The sequence below is a fragment of the Rhamphochromis sp. 'chilingali' genome (genome assembly GCF_963969265.1).
Source record: "Rhamphochromis sp. 'chilingali' genome assembly, chromosome: 8".
In the NCBI taxonomy this organism is placed as follows: domain Eukaryota; kingdom Metazoa; phylum Chordata; class Actinopteri; order Cichliformes; family Cichlidae; genus Rhamphochromis; species Rhamphochromis sp. 'chilingali'.
The window spans coordinates 11984152-12002487 of NC_137935.1; the positions used below are offsets into that span (position 1 = coordinate 11984152).

General features: G+C 42.5%; 1 protein-coding gene across 3 annotated transcripts in view; it reads right to left on the minus strand.

Annotated features, from left to right (window-relative positions):
• Positions 1-18336, minus strand: part of nxn (nucleoredoxin) — a 70809-nt gene that overhangs the window by 12631 nt on the left and 39842 nt on the right. For 2 of the 3 annotated variants that reach the window (XM_080888083.1, XM_080888082.1), the window contains exons 2-3: positions 5903-6020; positions 1531-1664 (exon numbers count right to left, since the gene is read on the minus strand). In XM_080888083.1, the coding sequence (XP_080744209.1) occupies positions 1531-1664; positions 5903-6020 (252 nt within the window). Of the gene's footprint in view, positions 1-1530; positions 1665-5902; positions 6021-16700; positions 16722-18336 lie in introns of those variants that run through there. The other variant, XM_080888084.1, reaches the window with a different exon arrangement.

Here is an 18336-nt window from a genome sequence, read left to right on the forward strand (position 1 = left end):
CCACAGCCTACCTGAGTATTATTGCTGACCATAATCATCCCTTTATGATCACAGTATACCCATTTTACAATGGCTGGAGACTAATGTCTCAACATTAGTCTCTAACATCTCAAACTTGTTTCTTGAACATGAAAATAAGCTCACTGTACAGTACTCTAAAAGCCTCCACAGTCAACAAATCTTAATGCAGTTATGTGCAGTACTATCATGGCTGTCCAGACAACAAATCTGCAGCAACTGTGTGATGCTCTTGTATCAAAACGGACAAAGGCGACCATTTTCCACAAAAAGGCTGAATGCACTGGCCCAACTTCGACTCTAGCCTGGAGCCTTTGCTCTGTGTCTGCACCACTCTCCTGCTTTCTCCACTGTCCTGTCTAATAATGGCAAAAATGCCCCAAAATAATTTCTCAAAAATGCCAGATTTATTGCTTGTGTCACAGTGACTAAATCTTTAACATACACACAGTAAGCACATTCCCTGTAAATATGGATTAATGCCATAGCTGCTTCAGTTTCCTTCCCTGTAAATATGTTGAGGTATTTTTGCTAGACTTAATTACATATCATATGTCTAAGGCTCATCTCATCTTCCTGTTTACTAAGTAGAGAAGCTTAAAGCTTCCTACAGTGGCACTTCATCATATCAACACAAAGGGACGTTGGGACAAAAGCACAAAGTATCTTGTGTAGTAAGTGCGATCTTCCCTTATACCTTACAGATATAAACACTGTATAAGTGTGTTCATCGCTCATTACACAAGCTTGTTTTAGTACTATCGTGATAACACTAAAGTTTTCTCCCACTACAAGAGAAGGTCACGCTGCATGTGTCTCTGCCATGGGGCATTTAGGTCCCTCTGACAGGAAGGAGGGAAATAAAGTAAAGAAAATATACTATCAGGATGCCAAGGCAAAGTGCTGGCATTTCGTTTTTGTGAAACTGCTTTAGTAGCAGATAGATTTACACGAGTAACCTGGGGACCCTGGTGTAAAACACCGCAAATAAACTCCTGTAATTGCTTTTTGTGACTTGTCCTTTCAGTTTTATATGGCTTTGGGGTTTGCGCCAGCATTCAGGCGTCACCATTCTGAGCAGCCGGTATCTGAGGCTACGGCTCTGGCAGCTGCTGAGCCGACTGGCTTCGGCAGCTCACGCTGCATCTCATCAGGAACAGCACAGCGATGATTTAACGCCTTCCATGCATCGTGAGTCATGACCTTCGCTGGCTATCGGCAGCGGCAGCAAAGAAAAGAAACAACGGTGTGACGTCTTTGGGGTGTGGTGACTGATCCACAGTTGGTGGTGAAAGGACTGATGGAGATCGTCAACTGCTGTAATGTAAACAGTCAAACACAATGGAGTCTCGCTCCTCTCTCTTATCTGTTCCTGCCTCTTCCTGCTCTGCTGTGCTGCCGCCGCTCTTTTTTCTCTGATGTCTCAATGTTTTCACAGAGTCAGGAGCCCTGAATAGGAAAAAAAAAGAAAAGAAAAAAAGATGGGGTCCTCTTTGTCTTCTCTCCACTCACCCAGTGTGCTGAGAAATACACTCCCACATAGTGTCCCTCCAGAGAGCTGCTGTCTGTTGTCTGTCTGTTGTTCCTGAGCAGAGGTCCTGCCACCACCTCCGCAAATGGCTTCGGGCCCCAGGGGAACTCCAGGCCTGAGAGAGGGTAGAAAAGCAGAGGGGGCAAAGAAAGGGGAAACATGGGAAGGAAAACGAGAGATTATTGCCATGCTAGCGGCTCTAAGAGTTGCTGCGTGGCACTGATTTGAGCTAAATGCCAGTATTTTGTTCCATACCAGTGGAGCAAGTGCAACAGAAGATGATGACGCTGTGTTTTCATAGGTATTTGGCTGCATTCATTATTAATAACATGACAAATTGTCCACTGTTGCACAAAGCTTTAACTCACACTTAAAACTACTATAACTCACAGTGACACTGTTAGGATTTCATGTCTGGGAATCATGAATATTTACAAAACATCACGGTAATCCATCTAACAGCTGCTTAGATACTGAAATGTGGACTCAAGAGTCACACTTCAGCTCAGCAGAAGACCCACAGACAGCTTTTCTGTGTCCGTTAAGGGTGTCACATGTCAAACCACCACACACAGTTGTCATTGAAATATGTTTTTAAAGGGCTGTTTTGTGTTTTCTGCTTTGAAAATATGCACGCATGTGAACACACACACACACACACACACACACACACACACACACACACACACACACACACACTTAAAGAAAAAGAAATGTCGAACCTCTTAAGCAAATGAAGGCTGTCAGAAATACTTCCCTCCTGCTCTCTTTCACACTTTTCATTTCCTTTTCAAGGTGTTTTCATTGTTCCCGGAGAGCTCTGGAGATGCATTTGGTACAGCTGAATTAAAGGGGGGGTGTAATCATAAATAAAAGCTTGTATGGCTGGTTCATAATGGACTCTTTATGTGAGCGCTGTTGTCCGGGGCTTCATTAGGCAGGAACGACACGTCTGCACTGCGCTGGCGCGGCCTTTCATTGTTGTCCTGATTGTAAAAGTGCACTCCATCTTTACGCTGCAGGGCTAGTCTGCCACCACTCAAGTCAGGCCTTTCATCGACAGTGAAAGGCAGTGGGGTCCCAAATTGTTCACCCGCCCCTCCGACTGTCAGCATACGCGAACTTTTTGCTGCCCTTTACCTCTCCCAGCCGTGGCTGTTGCACCTGAATTGATTTGTCACATTAGGAACAGTCCACAGCTTAATACATCAAATTTAAAAATCTGATGTTTAAAAAAAAGAAAGAAAGGAAAAAAAAAAAAAAAAAGAAAAAAAAAGCACAGCCTTTTATTTCAAAGAGATGCAAAACTTCCTGAAGTGCTGGTGGCTCTCTTTGCTACTAAAGCCACCAATTTAATATCTTCTCAGCTCACATCTAGTTAATGATCTGTGGAAATATCACTGCAGGCCTGGACCAGCTTTCATTAGACAGACAGTGAAATCTGTCACAGTCCTCACATGGCTGCTATTCTTCCCTCTCACATGACACGACACCATTTTTTTTTTTTAAAGCTGACCTAACAGGCTTTGAAGAGGCAGCGTTTTAAAATATTGAGATCGTCTCAGCCACAGATGGACGCCCTCAATACAGGAAAGGAATGCAAGATCACTCTTGTTAATTCTCCATCTCCACTTCAAAGTGCAGAAATTATAGGTTTCAAAGACGAGAGTGTGAGACATGGACACGCTATAATATTCACACGGCACCATAATTATAGCGGCATTAACTCAAACACGAGGGGGGGGGGGGGGGGGGGGGGGGGGGGGGGGGGGAGTTATTGCAAAATGCTTCAGACAAACGCTGAATGATGGGACTGGGCAAAATATCCTCAGTAAATCCTCACCAGGAATTTGAGGTGTGTGTTGTGTGCGAGTTAATGTGGGTCTGACCTTAGTTACTGCACTCATTACATTTTGGTTAACTTAAACGACTTATTTATGGTGTGAACCCAATGTGGTAGGCTGGATATTCTTATTGCTTATAAAACTAAGAATTTACATGAAGAATTTAAATGCACATTTTCAATTAGCAGATAGAAAACTGAGTGAAAACAGAAGTTAAATAAATAAATATCTCAAATTGTTACGCTTGGCTGTGGTTTACGTATAGATAATAAATAAGTATTTACAGGAAGCATGTGACATAAATTTGAATTAAAAAGATGACACTGCAGAAGAGAAATCAAAACAAAACAACATGATTGGTGTGAACCATGACACAGTGAGGTCACTAGAGAGGAAAAAGAAAATCATTGTGATTGCTTTGGTCACCTTTAGTTTTTAATGGTGAGTGATAGCAAAATTGTAAAAAAAGTGCAACGGAAAAATTGTGTGAGGATTAGTAGTTTGCAGATGAGTCACCGTCTACCAAGCAAAATGACAAATAAAAAAAAGCAGGTGGGAAATATGTATTTTTGGTATAGCACCTTAATTGCGACCAATTTCACTTAGCAGCTGGCAACAACACCTCGGCAACCACCTGGAGAATACGCTTTGTTTTTTTCCTCACTTGTTACCGGTAGTTTCCGAGGGCCTAGAGACACTGACTGATCTCAAGGACGGTGTGATCTTACACATCTCACCTTGCCAGAGGATACAGCAAGTCAAGTTCAGAAGTCATACTAATTGTGTAGTATTTATTTCAGTCCAATCTCTTGGACGGACCCCGTGTACTCCTCACTGGTTACCCAATTCTCACCTGTGGTTGAAGTCTTGTTGTTTACCCGGGCTCAGGATTTAGAGAGGGTCTTGAATAGTAGTTCTGTGGATGTAGCTTGGAGTGTAAAAAGTTCTTTGCTTGCTAGATGAGTTTAAAGGGGGGAAAAAAAAAAAAGAAAAAAAAAAAGAAGACGCTATATAAATTATAGTCCATTTACCACGGACTAAACTAGAAGAGGGTAGGACATTAGCTAACCAACCTGAAGGTGTGATTTGATGAGTTAGCCAGTATAACAGCACGATGGTGCATCGATCACCTCACACCAAGAAAGTTTGAACCTGTCCAAAGACGTGCTTGCCAGTTTCTTGGTGGTTCTAAAGTAGTTCCTGGTGTGATGGGAAATCATTATTGAGGTGTTTATGTTAGTAGTAGTAGTAGAAGTAGAAGTAGAAGAAGAATCATATTTTTATTAAAAAAGGTGTTTCAGCATGAAATCATCCTACTGTTACCATTAAAAAAAGATAAACTGTCCAATATGCAACAAATAAAGAGAAATTATTAATCTTATGACTTTTATACCTATGGTTTTTAACACTGGAAAAGATGCACTAACAGGCAAGGAGAGTGTTTTTTTGTCATTCTTGGGTTAAATCTCATGAGCTCAGTAGGAGGGTATGAACAGTGCCCACGTGCAGTGTGCAGCACTGGAACAAATCCAAGCTTGAACAGCACTGGCCTGTGAAACTATTCTGATGTAGGGGCTAAACCAGGTTGTTAGGAGCTCCATGTTCAGCTTGTGCACACTGAACACAAAACAATCATTACAAAAAAAAAAAAAAAAAAAAAAAGCCTTTTCACCCCCTTCATAAAACCTCAGGTGAAATCATTTTTAGAATTTGATACAGTAACCTTTTGTAAGGCCCAAGAAGGTGTTTGGTTACTATATTTGATTTAAACTGTGTGGGAAAGAAACAGGAAGATGCCAGCTGGGCAGTTTTAACAAGACTGAAAGGGTTGCCATCTTTAAGTCTAGCATCCAACATTTCTAATAACACCATAAATACATTTACATATTTTCTCTCTTCCCCATGAGGGTTTGTTTTTCCACCTGACTAAAGAATTTACACGAGCGACTGTTTATCTTCACCGTGAAGATATTTTGCTCATGCATGCAGCATGTTTTTCTTCACATGCAGATAGAAACTTAACATCTTCTTATCTTGAAGTTTGCTATTCAAGTTGCTCATTCATACCCTTTTGCCACAGGGGGAATTTTACAGCCCAGCTGCTGCCATTTCATGAGATACATTTGGAAGTGACAAGTGTTACAGTAGAGAAGATAGACTGGTGTGAAGTCAGTATGCAATTCTCAATGAGTTATGCTGCTTGCTTATTACTCTCAGCCAAGAGTGACTGATGATTGCTACCCACCAAGAATTCAGCGCTATAAGCTATGACAGACAAACTGTGCGAGAAACTGATCTATGATGTTTGTCCTTTTGACCCTCAAAACGTCTTCCCATTACCTCATTAAACAGTCATATTTCTAGGGTTGAACTGGGGTTAGGGTTAACCATTCAGTAAAGAGGATTAGAGTCAGAGCTTGAGGTTAGGAAATAAAAATAAATCAGCCACATGGTTTTACTAATATTGTGGCCTGTGTGTGTGTTTGTAGCTCTAGATGCTTGAGCTCACCTTTGGGGTCATCTCTGACCACCAGCAGACCGTTTCGACACACGATCTTCCCCGTGGAGGCGTCCACAAACACCAAAGATGGGATACTGGTTACCTTATACTTGTTCCACAGCTTCATCTGAAAGCAGAAAAAAAGATAAGGAGTGGTTGGAAAATACTTCAGGGAACAGATTTGTATCTAATTCCATTTCCAAGCTGGAAAAGCAGCACAAAACGGTCTAAAACTATGTGTTTAATGATGCAATGTGTGCACCTGGAGTACTACAGTGAAAACAAATGTTGATGTATTTTATTTATTTTAGCATAAATACCTCCTCTGTCATTTAAAATAAACCCTATGGACTACAAAAGCAGAATGAAAATAGTAGGAGAGTGCAGGCAGCCCTGAGGTGAACTAGCACAGATGTGCTGTCCCTGCGGCATCATGAATAACAGTAAAAGGAAGTGCGCAACATAAGCGACTCATACTTTTGTAGGCTTTCATGAACGTTCATTGGCCTTAAATTTAACCATAATACTTTCCTATATGCCAAGATGATATTAACCATCTCATAAAGCCAGATAAGACCCTTTACAGACAGATCTGTGTGTGAACTGACGCTATTCATCGAGTTCAGAGATCAGCATAGTCCTTAACATCAAAGAGCAGATCAAGCATTTTCTGAGGCTCACTTTCCATATCAGAGGAAGAGTCCTACGCTGTGAATGGAAAATAGCCCTGTCTTGTAAAGAGCAGCAATCATCCCTGTGCAGCGCTGCTGCTTCAGCATCTACAGAAGAGGAAAAGGTTCTCTTTGCTTGAAAACCTGAAACCAGCTTGAAAAATTTAAATACAGAGCGGAAAAAGAAAATACATATTATAAAACATTTTTAATAAACACACACTGCGTCTTCAAGGTCAAAATATAACAAAACACCTTTGCTGGAAATCGTGTATCTACTGAAATATAGTCAAACTAGAGCATTGAGTTCATCTTTGAGATATAAACACATACTTTGCTTGCTGTCATAAATTATTTCCTGCTGCACAAAGCTAAACACTTCTAAACAGTCAAATGAAATGAGCACCGCTCAGTGCGGTAAGCCTGGAGTTTGCTTACTGTTGAGCTCCAGGCTGATGAAAACCTTTTGTTGCACTCTTTGTGAAAACAGTGACTTCACTGCCCTTTGGTTTTATCATCACTGTTCGTACAGCAGTGACACCTCACTGAGAGGCACTGCACATTGTTTTTACTCGACTGCAAAGTGCAAAAGACACACAGACAATGCTTGCTAGGTGTAGACGTAAACATGCAATGGAATCGCAAGGATATTGATATTTTTCCCCCTCACATACAAGGTCTTGAATAGTCAAGCCCCGATCCTACTTTTAAGACTAGGTTTAAAACTTTCCTTTTTGATAAAACTGGATCAGATTACCCTGAATTCTCCTTTATGTACGCTGTAATAGGCCTAGACTGCCGGGGACTTCCCACGATGCAGTATTTCTTCTTCACTCACCCCTCTCTGTGCATTTAATCATTGGTTATTATTAATCTCTGGCTCTCCTCCACAGCCTGTTCTGTCTCCCTTCTCACATCACCAACCAGTCGTGGCAGATGAGAGGTTTCTTCCTGTTAAAATGGATTTTTTTTCCTTCCCACTGTGACCAAGGGCTTGCTTATAGGAGTTCATCGGATTATTGGGGTCATCAGATTGCAGGGTCTGACCATAGAGTCACAAATGGACCTGCTGAGGAGATCCAACACTATATTTCTATTCTTTATGTTGTTGAAGAGTTTTGTTTTAGCTGCTGTTGGTGTTAATACACTCCAAGCCAAGAAGTCTTGTGCCTGTTACTTCAATCAGCAGCTACCGCCGAGTAGGTTTCTCTAGCAGGTCAGTATGCTCTTTGCAGCGCTGATTTATTATGATAGTTTGGTTGAGAGACTGATCATACGTGCGATTGTTTTTTCATGCCCCCTTGTTAACAGCATAGGTCAACCGCACGACCTTCCTACGACAGAGGTCAGACGGTTTGTTCGCTGGACAAGACGACCCGGAGCCTCTCAACTATGTCGGTCTGGAATTCCCTCAAAAGCAAACTTCAGTGTCTGCCACAGTCAACAGCTTTACCACACACTTCATGCTCTTCTGGAAACTCAATCTCTGCTCACAAATTGATGGGGTTAGAGGCATTAAGTGTGACTGTCTCCGAAAGCTAGCAGCACACTGCTGCCTCTGCACAGCCATTTCGCTCTGCTGCTGTCATTCAGACTGATAATGTCAATTTGAGAGCCAGATTTAGCCAAAGAACAGAGAGATGAGAGAAGAAGATTTAGAGTGGTGCTGCACTGAGGTGGGCAGCAGCAGCAGAGTACAAAGAAAGATCTGAACATCCACTTGGAAACAGTCTTTTCAGTACTGAAATAAACTGCTGTTGGACAACAGAATCTCACTGGCTTTGGCGATAAGGCCACCTTACTCTGAATGCTTCACAACTTTAAGAGTTCAGCAGTAAATATTGGTCTTGTGTGTCTCTCCAATCCATCATCTAGATGATCATACAGACCAACACATGACAGATTCACGTGCATCCTCTGAGATCGTGTTAAGATTCCTGAAGTGCAGGGATGCTTCTTGCAGGAGTAAAGAAAGAAGGCTGTGGACTGACTGGTAAGGCTCTGAAATTTGTCCAGCAGCCTCCGACACAAAACCAAACCCTCCTTTTTGTATTCCCACCAATCCACAGCATCCTTGAATCCTTCTGATGATTTGGCCGCAGATCAGAGTAGCCCAGGATGTTAAATCTTTCAAGAGATTAGATCTGTCCTCAACATGAACAGGCTGTTAGGATGGAAGAATAACCTTGTAACGACAAAGGATGCGCACACCCGAGTCAAACAAACAAGCAGAACTCAGCCCAATTTTAGCACCTTGACAGAAAAGTGGGAATCATGTATAGCACAACCGTGTGTTGAGCTTTTCTTGTCATCCACTTTAATCTTTCTACAAGATGTTGGCTTTTGTAGCAACCGCTCTAGCCTCTTTTATCCTCATGAATAGAAAACATGAGGATCATATGCCTCAGTGATCTATTTTCACCCCCTCCCAAAAAACACAGTTTCATTGTGCAGAGGTACAAGCTATCCATTATAGCTCAGACAGTAAATGCACAAGCTGACATGACAGGTTGTGAAACCCCCCCCCAAATCTTGTCCGGTATTATTTAGTCTGATGTTCAACAAAAAGCGTCCTTATGTTTCACTTTGAAGAAAAGAGAGACGAACACTTGTTTATTGTCTTGGCAAGATTAAGATGACAAATTATTTTGTCAGTCAGCTGCCTATTAGAACCCAAAAATTGCAGGTCCTCATCCAGTCACCTGAGGCTGGCTTGAGTGAATCCCCACAGACTCGTGTAACAATGATGGGAAAAAGTAGGATAACAGACCAATTTAACACTGTAACAAATAAATTAACAGTTAAATCTGACAGACACAAGTGGCCAAATACGAGCAGTCTACCAACTCTGTTGACTGAACTGCACCTGAACTGGGTTTGTGGTGTTGTTGCCTCCCCCCCCCCCCTTTTTAAGATTAATTTTAATACATCTATGACACAGACATGGCTTGCTATGTAGTTAATTTTATTAGCACACCATCCAAGAAGTCTGTGCTCCAGTTTTGATTAATAAAATCAGGCATTTTATTTTTATGTTGCTTAGCCATCTGCTTCCCGAGTTTTCTACCTACATTCATTTTGCTGTCCCCATTCTAGACTATGCTGAAATACTACATAATACTTTTTATGGATGCAGCTTGCAGTCGTGCTAAGGTTAGCATTTAACCCTGTCGTTCAAGCACAGTGCCTTAAAATGTGCTTAAAAATGGATCTTAAAAAAATAATAATGGGGGGGTTACAGAGGCTGTGTTGATCTTCATTTCCAATATATTGTTGTCACTCTTCATCGTGTGTCTTTTTTCCTCCAGACGGTTTCCAAATTATATCAAGAGTGCGACTAGCGTTTTTACAGTATGGTGAATGGAAGGGAATAAACCTGTGGCCACTTCCTGTGTGTCTGTGTTTGATTGTAAGCTACTACTCATTCCAATCTGACTCATAATGATTTAAGAAATATCCAGCAGGGTAACAAATCATTAAAATACACATTACTACTTCGCATACTTAGCTGTATGATTTTAAACAGACTCCTGCTGCAGACATACATAATCTAAAACAAACAGTATAGCAGTGGCCAATTATAAGGTAAAATGTGTGTAGCCTGAATGGCATCAAAATTGCATGCCACCATTTCTAGTTTTGTCTAAGGGGGCCACTATTCATTATCCATATCAACAGACTGGATAACGATAGAGACAAGCAGGAGGATTGGCCATAGAGTTACACAGTGGTTTAACTATGCCAATAGTTCCTGCAGAGAGGCCACAAACCGCTAAGACTCAAGGGAGCTGGAAATCCATTCTAAGAATCCATTTACTCTCCTGGACATGCAAACATTAGCCTCGCTCTGCACCCTGTGCTCATCATACTAATTGGATCACGCATGGCTGCGGATTCACATCCAGAGAAAGAGCGAATCAGCCCACTGAGGTGGGGGTGGGGGGCATGTGTGCATGAATATTCCAGGGTCGGAAATCTTCCTGATCAAAGAAAATCCTGATCCTTTTTAGATGTTATTTGATGGGATCATTGACTGCATTAATTTATCTTCCTGTATCCATCCTAGACTGAGTGAAAAAGAATCAAAGGGAAAAAAAAGGAAGCCGTGAAACAAACCCAATCCCATGAGATCCACATTTCCGTGTTAAATGTCATGCGTGGCGATCGCTTTCATGCTGCTTTGCACTGTTGCACTTTATGGCAACTTTCTGCACTTAAAGACCCTCAATGCTCTGGCTTCTAAAATCCACACACATCTGCTTTAGTTTTGACTTAGTCCCCCTTTAAAACCCCTGTCCTGTCCTGAAATCTGGCCTCAGTCAGTAACTGGTGGGCCTCTAAACAGTGGCTATGGAGGGGAGAGTGTCACTCTGTTGAGAGAACTAGAGTGGAAGAAATTTCTCTGGTCAACATTCCCAATTCATCTCTGATTATCTGAGCTCCATCTCCTCACAGATCTGCTTTCACTGGACCGGTTTGGCCTGAGGCGTCTGCCAGACGCTCCCATTGCTGCTTTATTACATCTGTGCCACTACAAAGGAAAGCCAGCCCTTTACAACAGAAGACATAAGAGATATCATGCTGTGATGTTGATAGCAGCTCAGTTCTTCATCTTTGAGTATTATGAGGGACAAATGGGGATAATCAAATTGATAACGTGTGAAAACGGAAGAAAAAAAAAGAAAAAAGGCCGAAGCTAAAATGTAGATTTAGCGAATTTAATTGAACCTACTTAGGAATTCTCAGTGGTGTTCATTGTCAGGCTAAAAACCCCTTATAGGCGCTTGACTCATCTCACAGGGAATTTAGTGGCATGATTTATTGCTGGGAAAAAGTGAAAAACAATCCTTTCCACACAATTAACAGTAAAATGAAACTGTATAATTTCCTCTGTATACTGTTTTACAATCGCGGCCTTTTCAAAATAAAAATAAATACATTTGTTCAATGAACAGATAAGAATCAAGTGATCGATGGCCTTCCACTAATCGTTATCGTTAAGTGCGTAAAGCCATTTGTTCAGGAGGTTATCTGATGGACAGATCGCGGCCCTTAAGGCATGTTCCACAAAACCCATTTGTCTTTAACTGGGACCGTTTTATTGGAAGTGCATGCGGGAGGTGTGATCTCCAACCATAAAGATTTACTGTTAAGGCCCACAGGAGAAATCAGGCTGGACTGGACTGAACTCTCTATGTGCCCTTTTATTATTTTTAAGAAATCAAGCCATGACCCGTGCAACATGTATAACGTCATTGCTAAAAGGACTCAAACTAACATGTTTGTGCACCACAGCATCAACAGGTCATTCGTCATGTGTCAGTTTTGAAGGCAGCTTGCAGGTTAGAATCTAAAACAGCGTTTTTTTCTCCCCTTCTCAGTCCTCAAGTTGAAGACAGATGAGAAACAAGCTTCTCCTGCTTGCTCCCTCAGCTCCTACAACACCGTGATTCCCTTTTGGCTGGGGCCCCTGCAGCCGGCTCTGGCTTACATTCCTCCATGCTGCACCCCGCCTTTGCTCAATCTGCTCCTGAGGCTCTCAGCAACTGCCTGTATCCACTTCAAAACGCTGTTGCTGCTCTTTAGGGCTACAAAGAAAGCCCTCCTCTCCCACTTCTCAGCCATACTTCAGCCCCTCACTACACCCGCTAACGTGTGTTACTCAGAGCTTCCATCTGTGTGCCTCTGACCTGACTATCGCTTTACCCAGTCGAGACTCTTCAGTGCTGCGGCTCCCCTGATGGGGAGATGCACATTTAAAACCCTGTGACAGCTGCTGCCCTTTCTCTGTGTGATGACGGATCTCTTAATACTCCTCAGCTTCATGTTGTTTCGCATGTGTGTATCGTTCTGTTCAACATAAAACATCCTAAAAGAACTGCGATTTCATTTTTATGGGATTACTGCAACTCATTCTTGCACAAATTTGAAAAAGTTATTAACCAGCTTTTCCATTTTCTACCATATTACACCCCCCTCCCCTCCCTTGGGTGTCATCTATATTTCTGAAATACAAAAAGTACAGGTCACTCTCTCCAGGCTGCTCCACTGTGCTCATTACAGAGCTCATCATACTCCATAATACACAGCCATTGTGATGAGCAAATGCACTTCTCCCAAAAATTGCAGCGCTGAAAGCATCACATCATGTCTCTTCAATGCAAAAGTGTTCCTGCTCTCGTCCATTTCACTAATCCTGTAACATTTTCCGGCCCAACCATTTCATTCGTGGATCCTCCACTGGCTAAATTGCGCCCCCCCCCCCCCCCCCACTTTCTTGATAAAGGCCCTCCTTGTTGCTACAGCAACCAGCCCTCCCTTCCCCACCATGAAGTCAGGGCAAGTCACCAAGTGGCAGACACTTTGTGGGCTCTTGGTTAATAATTCAGGGATAAATAAGCGGTTTTGTGAGGAAAACAGGTGCCAGAATGTCAGACTGCTTTTGGGGAAAATAAACCAGCAAAAAAAAAAAAGGAAGTGAAAAAAAAAAGAAAAACAAAAAAAGACATGAGTAAGTGAGAGAGAGAGGGAGGCGTTTTTTCTTTTCCCCCTGCTTCAAGCCTTATGTGGAGGCACAAAAGCCCTGAATACAGGCTCCAAATCCAAACGTGGACCTTGTGTGGTGAGAAGTTTTTATGTAGTAAAGAACACAATAGGAGGGGGAGGGGGGGGAAGCAAGGGGTGGGGGGCATTGTAAAGGAGTAAAAAGCCAGGCTCAATAGGTATCTGCAGCATTGTCTCTCCCCAGGAGTGGGATTGCCCCTGAGGCCTACATTCTGCAAAGGTCAAAGGTCAGGGCTGCGGGGGGTGCATTCTTCCCTCCCACTCGTGTTTTTAAACCGACCCGCCTGTCTCCCCTGCCTTCTATAGCAGTTCCGTTTTTTTTTTTTTACTGCTCTGCATCCCTTCCTCATTACGACAAAATACAAGCCTAACAAACACACATACACAGGCACACGCGCCTTCCGTGTTCGCACTAATGTGGAAAAAATGTAAATTGCATCCTTGACTCTGCTTTAGTCACCAATCGTTGCTAAACTAACCACACGCAAAAAGGCACATTTGTTTAAAAGACGTCATCCAAAGAGAATCAAATTAAAAACAGTCACCTAGGCGCTGCTGTGAGATCATCACATGATTTAACGAATCCATTTTTGAAGACTGCTGATTAGGTATCACACTCTTTCACGCTCCTGCTTTGTTATAAAAGACAGAAATGACAGCTTTACAAAGAAGGGATAGCACACACACACACACACACACACACACACACACACACGTTAAAGTGACTGTTTTATATAGTAAAGATTTTTCTTGCATAGCACTTAATACAGCTTCCAATTAAGGGGAAAGATTTACAACAAGATAGTCTAAGCAGACCAAATTCCCATATTTCTGCACCAGCTTTCTACTCTATGCAAGTTGCTGAAATGGTAGCGACTATTCCTTGCAGGTTAATCATTAAATTCAGCTGAAAGGGCAGCTCAAGTGCGCCGTAATGATTTGCCCCCACACAGGACGACAGAAACTCATTGTATGAACACCATGACATGATTTCTCAGGTAGTTTTAGCTTACAGTTAACTGCCCTCAGCCTGCAGGGTCTCAGACACACAGAGATGATTTAAAGCTGGTCTGGCTCTGGACCAGCTGGATCGGTTACCTTAGTGTGACCCTCTCAAAAAAAACAGGGGCATTATGCTCTCGCAGCGATTGGCCACCTCATGACTTGGAAAGCTTGGTGCATTTTGGGATTTGAGTTCGTTTCAGTGTAAAAAAGGTAATTCAGCATGTACGCTCTCAGAACTAATCCAATACAATATGGAATGATTCAAATAAAGTCATGAAAACACAGGAGAAGCAACGTTGTATGGGCTCATTAAATCAGCCATTCCATATTAATAACCAGACAAAACACACACAAGAAGAAGATTTTCAGCACAAACAGCATGTGCCAACGCATGTGCTCTTAACGCTTACTGCTCAATTAGCTGCACTCGGCAAATAGACCCAGAGCAGCCATGCATTAATTCTTCCCATAAGGCTCCACATTACTGCCTATCTGGCACCCCAGTTTCCTGGAGTGCTGGTGGAGTTGGGGTGGGGTGTGGGGGTGTTGGGCTTAGACAGCTTCCCTGTTGTGACCTCTGTTTGACCTCACGTTTAACTCCCACCACCACCACTCCTCCTCAAGCTCTGGGAAGGCTTCCGGAGCCGAAGCTCAATCCGCGATCCAATCACAACACAACACATTAATATTTATGGAAATTTAAAGGGAGCATTTCAGACACATTATCAGCGTTTTGTGAAGAATAAGGGTTCCAAACACCTTAGACTACAGTCCAGCTAATAACACATTCAGGTGGGTAGTTGGCCCAAGCAGTGCATTTATTCCCCCTGGTGCTTGCATATTTGGCCAAATTTACGGAGAGGATAAACTAAATGCATGCTATTATAAAGGCATGTTTGATCACACAGGAAACTCCAAATTACATGTAAACATAAAGGTGCACTTGAAGTATCATAATCTCATAATTTACATGCCACTCTCTGTGATTTCTACTTGCATATTTGCAGCTCAACAAACACGTTTTGGCTTTAAGTGAGTGGAGGAGATGTGAAGACAGTCGTTGGCACGAAAGGAGGTCAACATGGAGTGCAATTTCACAAGCTGAGTTTGAGGTAAATATGCTATTAATGGTCACATAAGGGAAACCCATAAATTGATTGCCTGGGCCGGGGCTGTCACATCCTGGAATTTTTCTCCTGAATTTCAGACTTTATGCTCAGAGTCAGGGACCTCTATACCACTCAGGGATTGAGAGTTCACTTAAATCTCAAATTCCTCTCTGAACACATCTAAAAATGCCACTGTACACAATAAGTGCCCCAAAGTTGAGACAATCTGCACTTGTCAGGGTTTTTTAAAGCTATTTTTGGTCCATTGTACTGCACACAGCCGGCAAGGAGACTCATAAATCACATTGATACCCTGAGTCTGGTGTGCCTTGTAAAACATACATCTGACTGGCAACAACAAGGCCTGTGAACACAGATGCAAACTGTTAATGTGAGCACACATATAACCATGTAAGCCTGACAACCACCATGTTTTCTTATCTGACAACTCCAGTATAGTACCGCTGTGGGCTCTGACGCAAACGATGACCTGCCACAACAGCACTGGTTCCAGTTTCCTGAGGGAAAGGATGTTCTTCCACTTTCTGCTCGTTACCTGAGCTACATTTAGCTCTACAGTATTTGGTTACATGGTGACACTTTATATCTATCCATTAACCCGTTTCCTCCTCCAGTCATACGCTCAGATAAAAGTCACATCTGTTTGGCTGTTGCTGCTCACCGGCCCTGTGCAGTTTATAGTCGAGCTGTACATCTGGGCCCCTCTTGCATATCTCCCAGCGCTCCCCCTCCCCTAGTTCATGCAGGCTTTATTCTCGGCTTATTCCACCCCCCACAACACGTTTCACAGCAGCGGCAAGAGATTCAGACTTCCATAAGCTCCCTCTCAATCAGTACCAGCCCACATTGGCCAGTGGAGGAGTCTCATGGGTACAGATTTCATTTCATCCAGATTAAGTATTGCACAAAGCGTCATACAAATCAAATAACCATCAGGGCGGTAACACTTGGAATGCAGCAGGAAAAACCCTGCGCACATTTCCAGTAACTAGATTTTTTTAAAAATGATGTCATGTTATAAATGAATAACCCCCTCGATTGTCCTTATTCTTATGATTCCTAATTAAAGCATGTGGGCATTAAAAATAGAAACATTGCTGACAGTTTGCATGATTCAAGATAAGAGTTTAAAAGACATTGAATTTAATTGGGACATTGGGGATACCTTTTCACTGCATTTACATCAATTGCAGAGTTCCTCGCAAAACAGGATTTAAAAAAAAGAAGAAGAAATAAAAGGAGTAGATCAAAAAAAAAACAAAGACAATGGAAATAAAAATTCAACAGCAAGGAGACAGTCAAGGTAAGAACAGCAATAAAGAGAATAACTTTAACGCAGCTTGTAAAAAATGCTTTCCTGTATAAGTCTGGTTTGAGGTTTGCTTTGAAGGATGCTACTGATCTGGCTAGCCTCAGTGCTGGCAGACCTTTACAGACCTTAGGAGCTCTCACGGATAGACCAGGTCACCTTCGTCTTAGAAGCAGAGTCCTCGGAACAACCTGTGGTGATCTGCCAGAAGACCCGAGGCTATGTCTCCCTTTATAAGTAGTTATAAAAAGGTTTGATGTGCAGCTCAGAGCCAACCCCCCCACTGAGCTTAAAAATAAACATCCATCAAGTTCCTTGAGGTCAGAATTGTGGTGACAACATAGCAAGCAAAGTGTCCCCCCCCCACTTAAGGCTTCCTCTAGTTTCCCATCCATCCATTCGCTTCCGCTTATCCTTTTCAGGGTCGCGGGGGGCACTAGAGCCTATCCCAGCTGTCATGGGGCGAGAGGTGGGGTACACCCTGGACAGGTCGCCAGTCTGTCGCAGGGCTAACACACAGAGACAGACAACCATTCGCGCTCACATTCACTCCTGCATTCACACCTATGGGCAATTTGGATTATTCAATTAACCTATCCCCACAAGCCCTCTAGTTTCACCTGTAGGAATTTGATGGAACAGCTAAGTGCTGAAGGGGCAGGTGGATTTCTATCAGGTGTTAATATGTCCTGAACTCACTCGGTGTTCAGTCAGGAGGAGGAATGTGTTGCCTGGTCTTCACAGGATCCTAATGTAACCACAGGAACTGTCACACAGGAACTGTCAGGTCAGAAAAGCAGAGCCAGTTTTCTGCACTCTGCAAACTACACACTGCACATGGTTTTCATAGTCTATAACATAAAGACACATTTCTGTCCCCTTCAGGGGAGCATAACTGGGCTCTAATATCATAATGAGAAGTAAAGAAAAAAACAACAACAAAACAATAGAATAGTCAGGGTTTTCTTTCAAAGGCCTGAAGCCTCAAAGTCTGTAGATGGTTTGGTGATGTTTAAACACAAGCTCTATTCCAGGAACCAGGTTCAGCTAAAGAGAAAACCTCAGAGTTTGTTAACCCTGTGATGAGGGAAACGCAGACTTTTCTCTTCCAGGTACTTTCAACCAAGTCAGTAACCGTGGTAACAGACCAAACTTAACCTGCTTGCTGGCAGGTTTTCTTCAGCAAACTCTCCATCCAACTCCTCCCCTCCAGCTGCACCTGAACACTCATTTCCTTCCTTCATTTCCTCATTCACAAAGTTGCTGTCAAAGCAGCTACAGACAGGAGTTCTGAACATTTGACGCTGAAATGCATTTATAGACTCAAATTCAGTTATTAAATGCTGTCGGCACTTTGAAACTTTAACTGAATCATGACCAGAATGTAGCTAATTAAAATGGCTCTTCTGACATGACGTGTTCATATTCCTCAATCTAATGGAAATCTACCAGATTTGAATGAAGGCTCTACTCTTCATTTACCCGTTGCCATGGTGACTCATGGTTTCCTGTCCATGCATATCTAGCTCAAGGTGAACATACTTAGAGTAGATCTAACTTAATCTGATCAGCTGTTCTCATCTCAGAGTTAATCAACTCAGAGCTCATTTTAAAGTTTATTGAACTTGTTTCCTGCTATACTACTCTCATCACATGATCATCAACAGATGGAGTTTTCTCAGTTTTTAAATGATAATTTTCTGGTTGTCTGTGAAGGTTCTTAGTCATCCAGGTCATCGTAGTCAAAGGAGCTTGCAAAGAAAA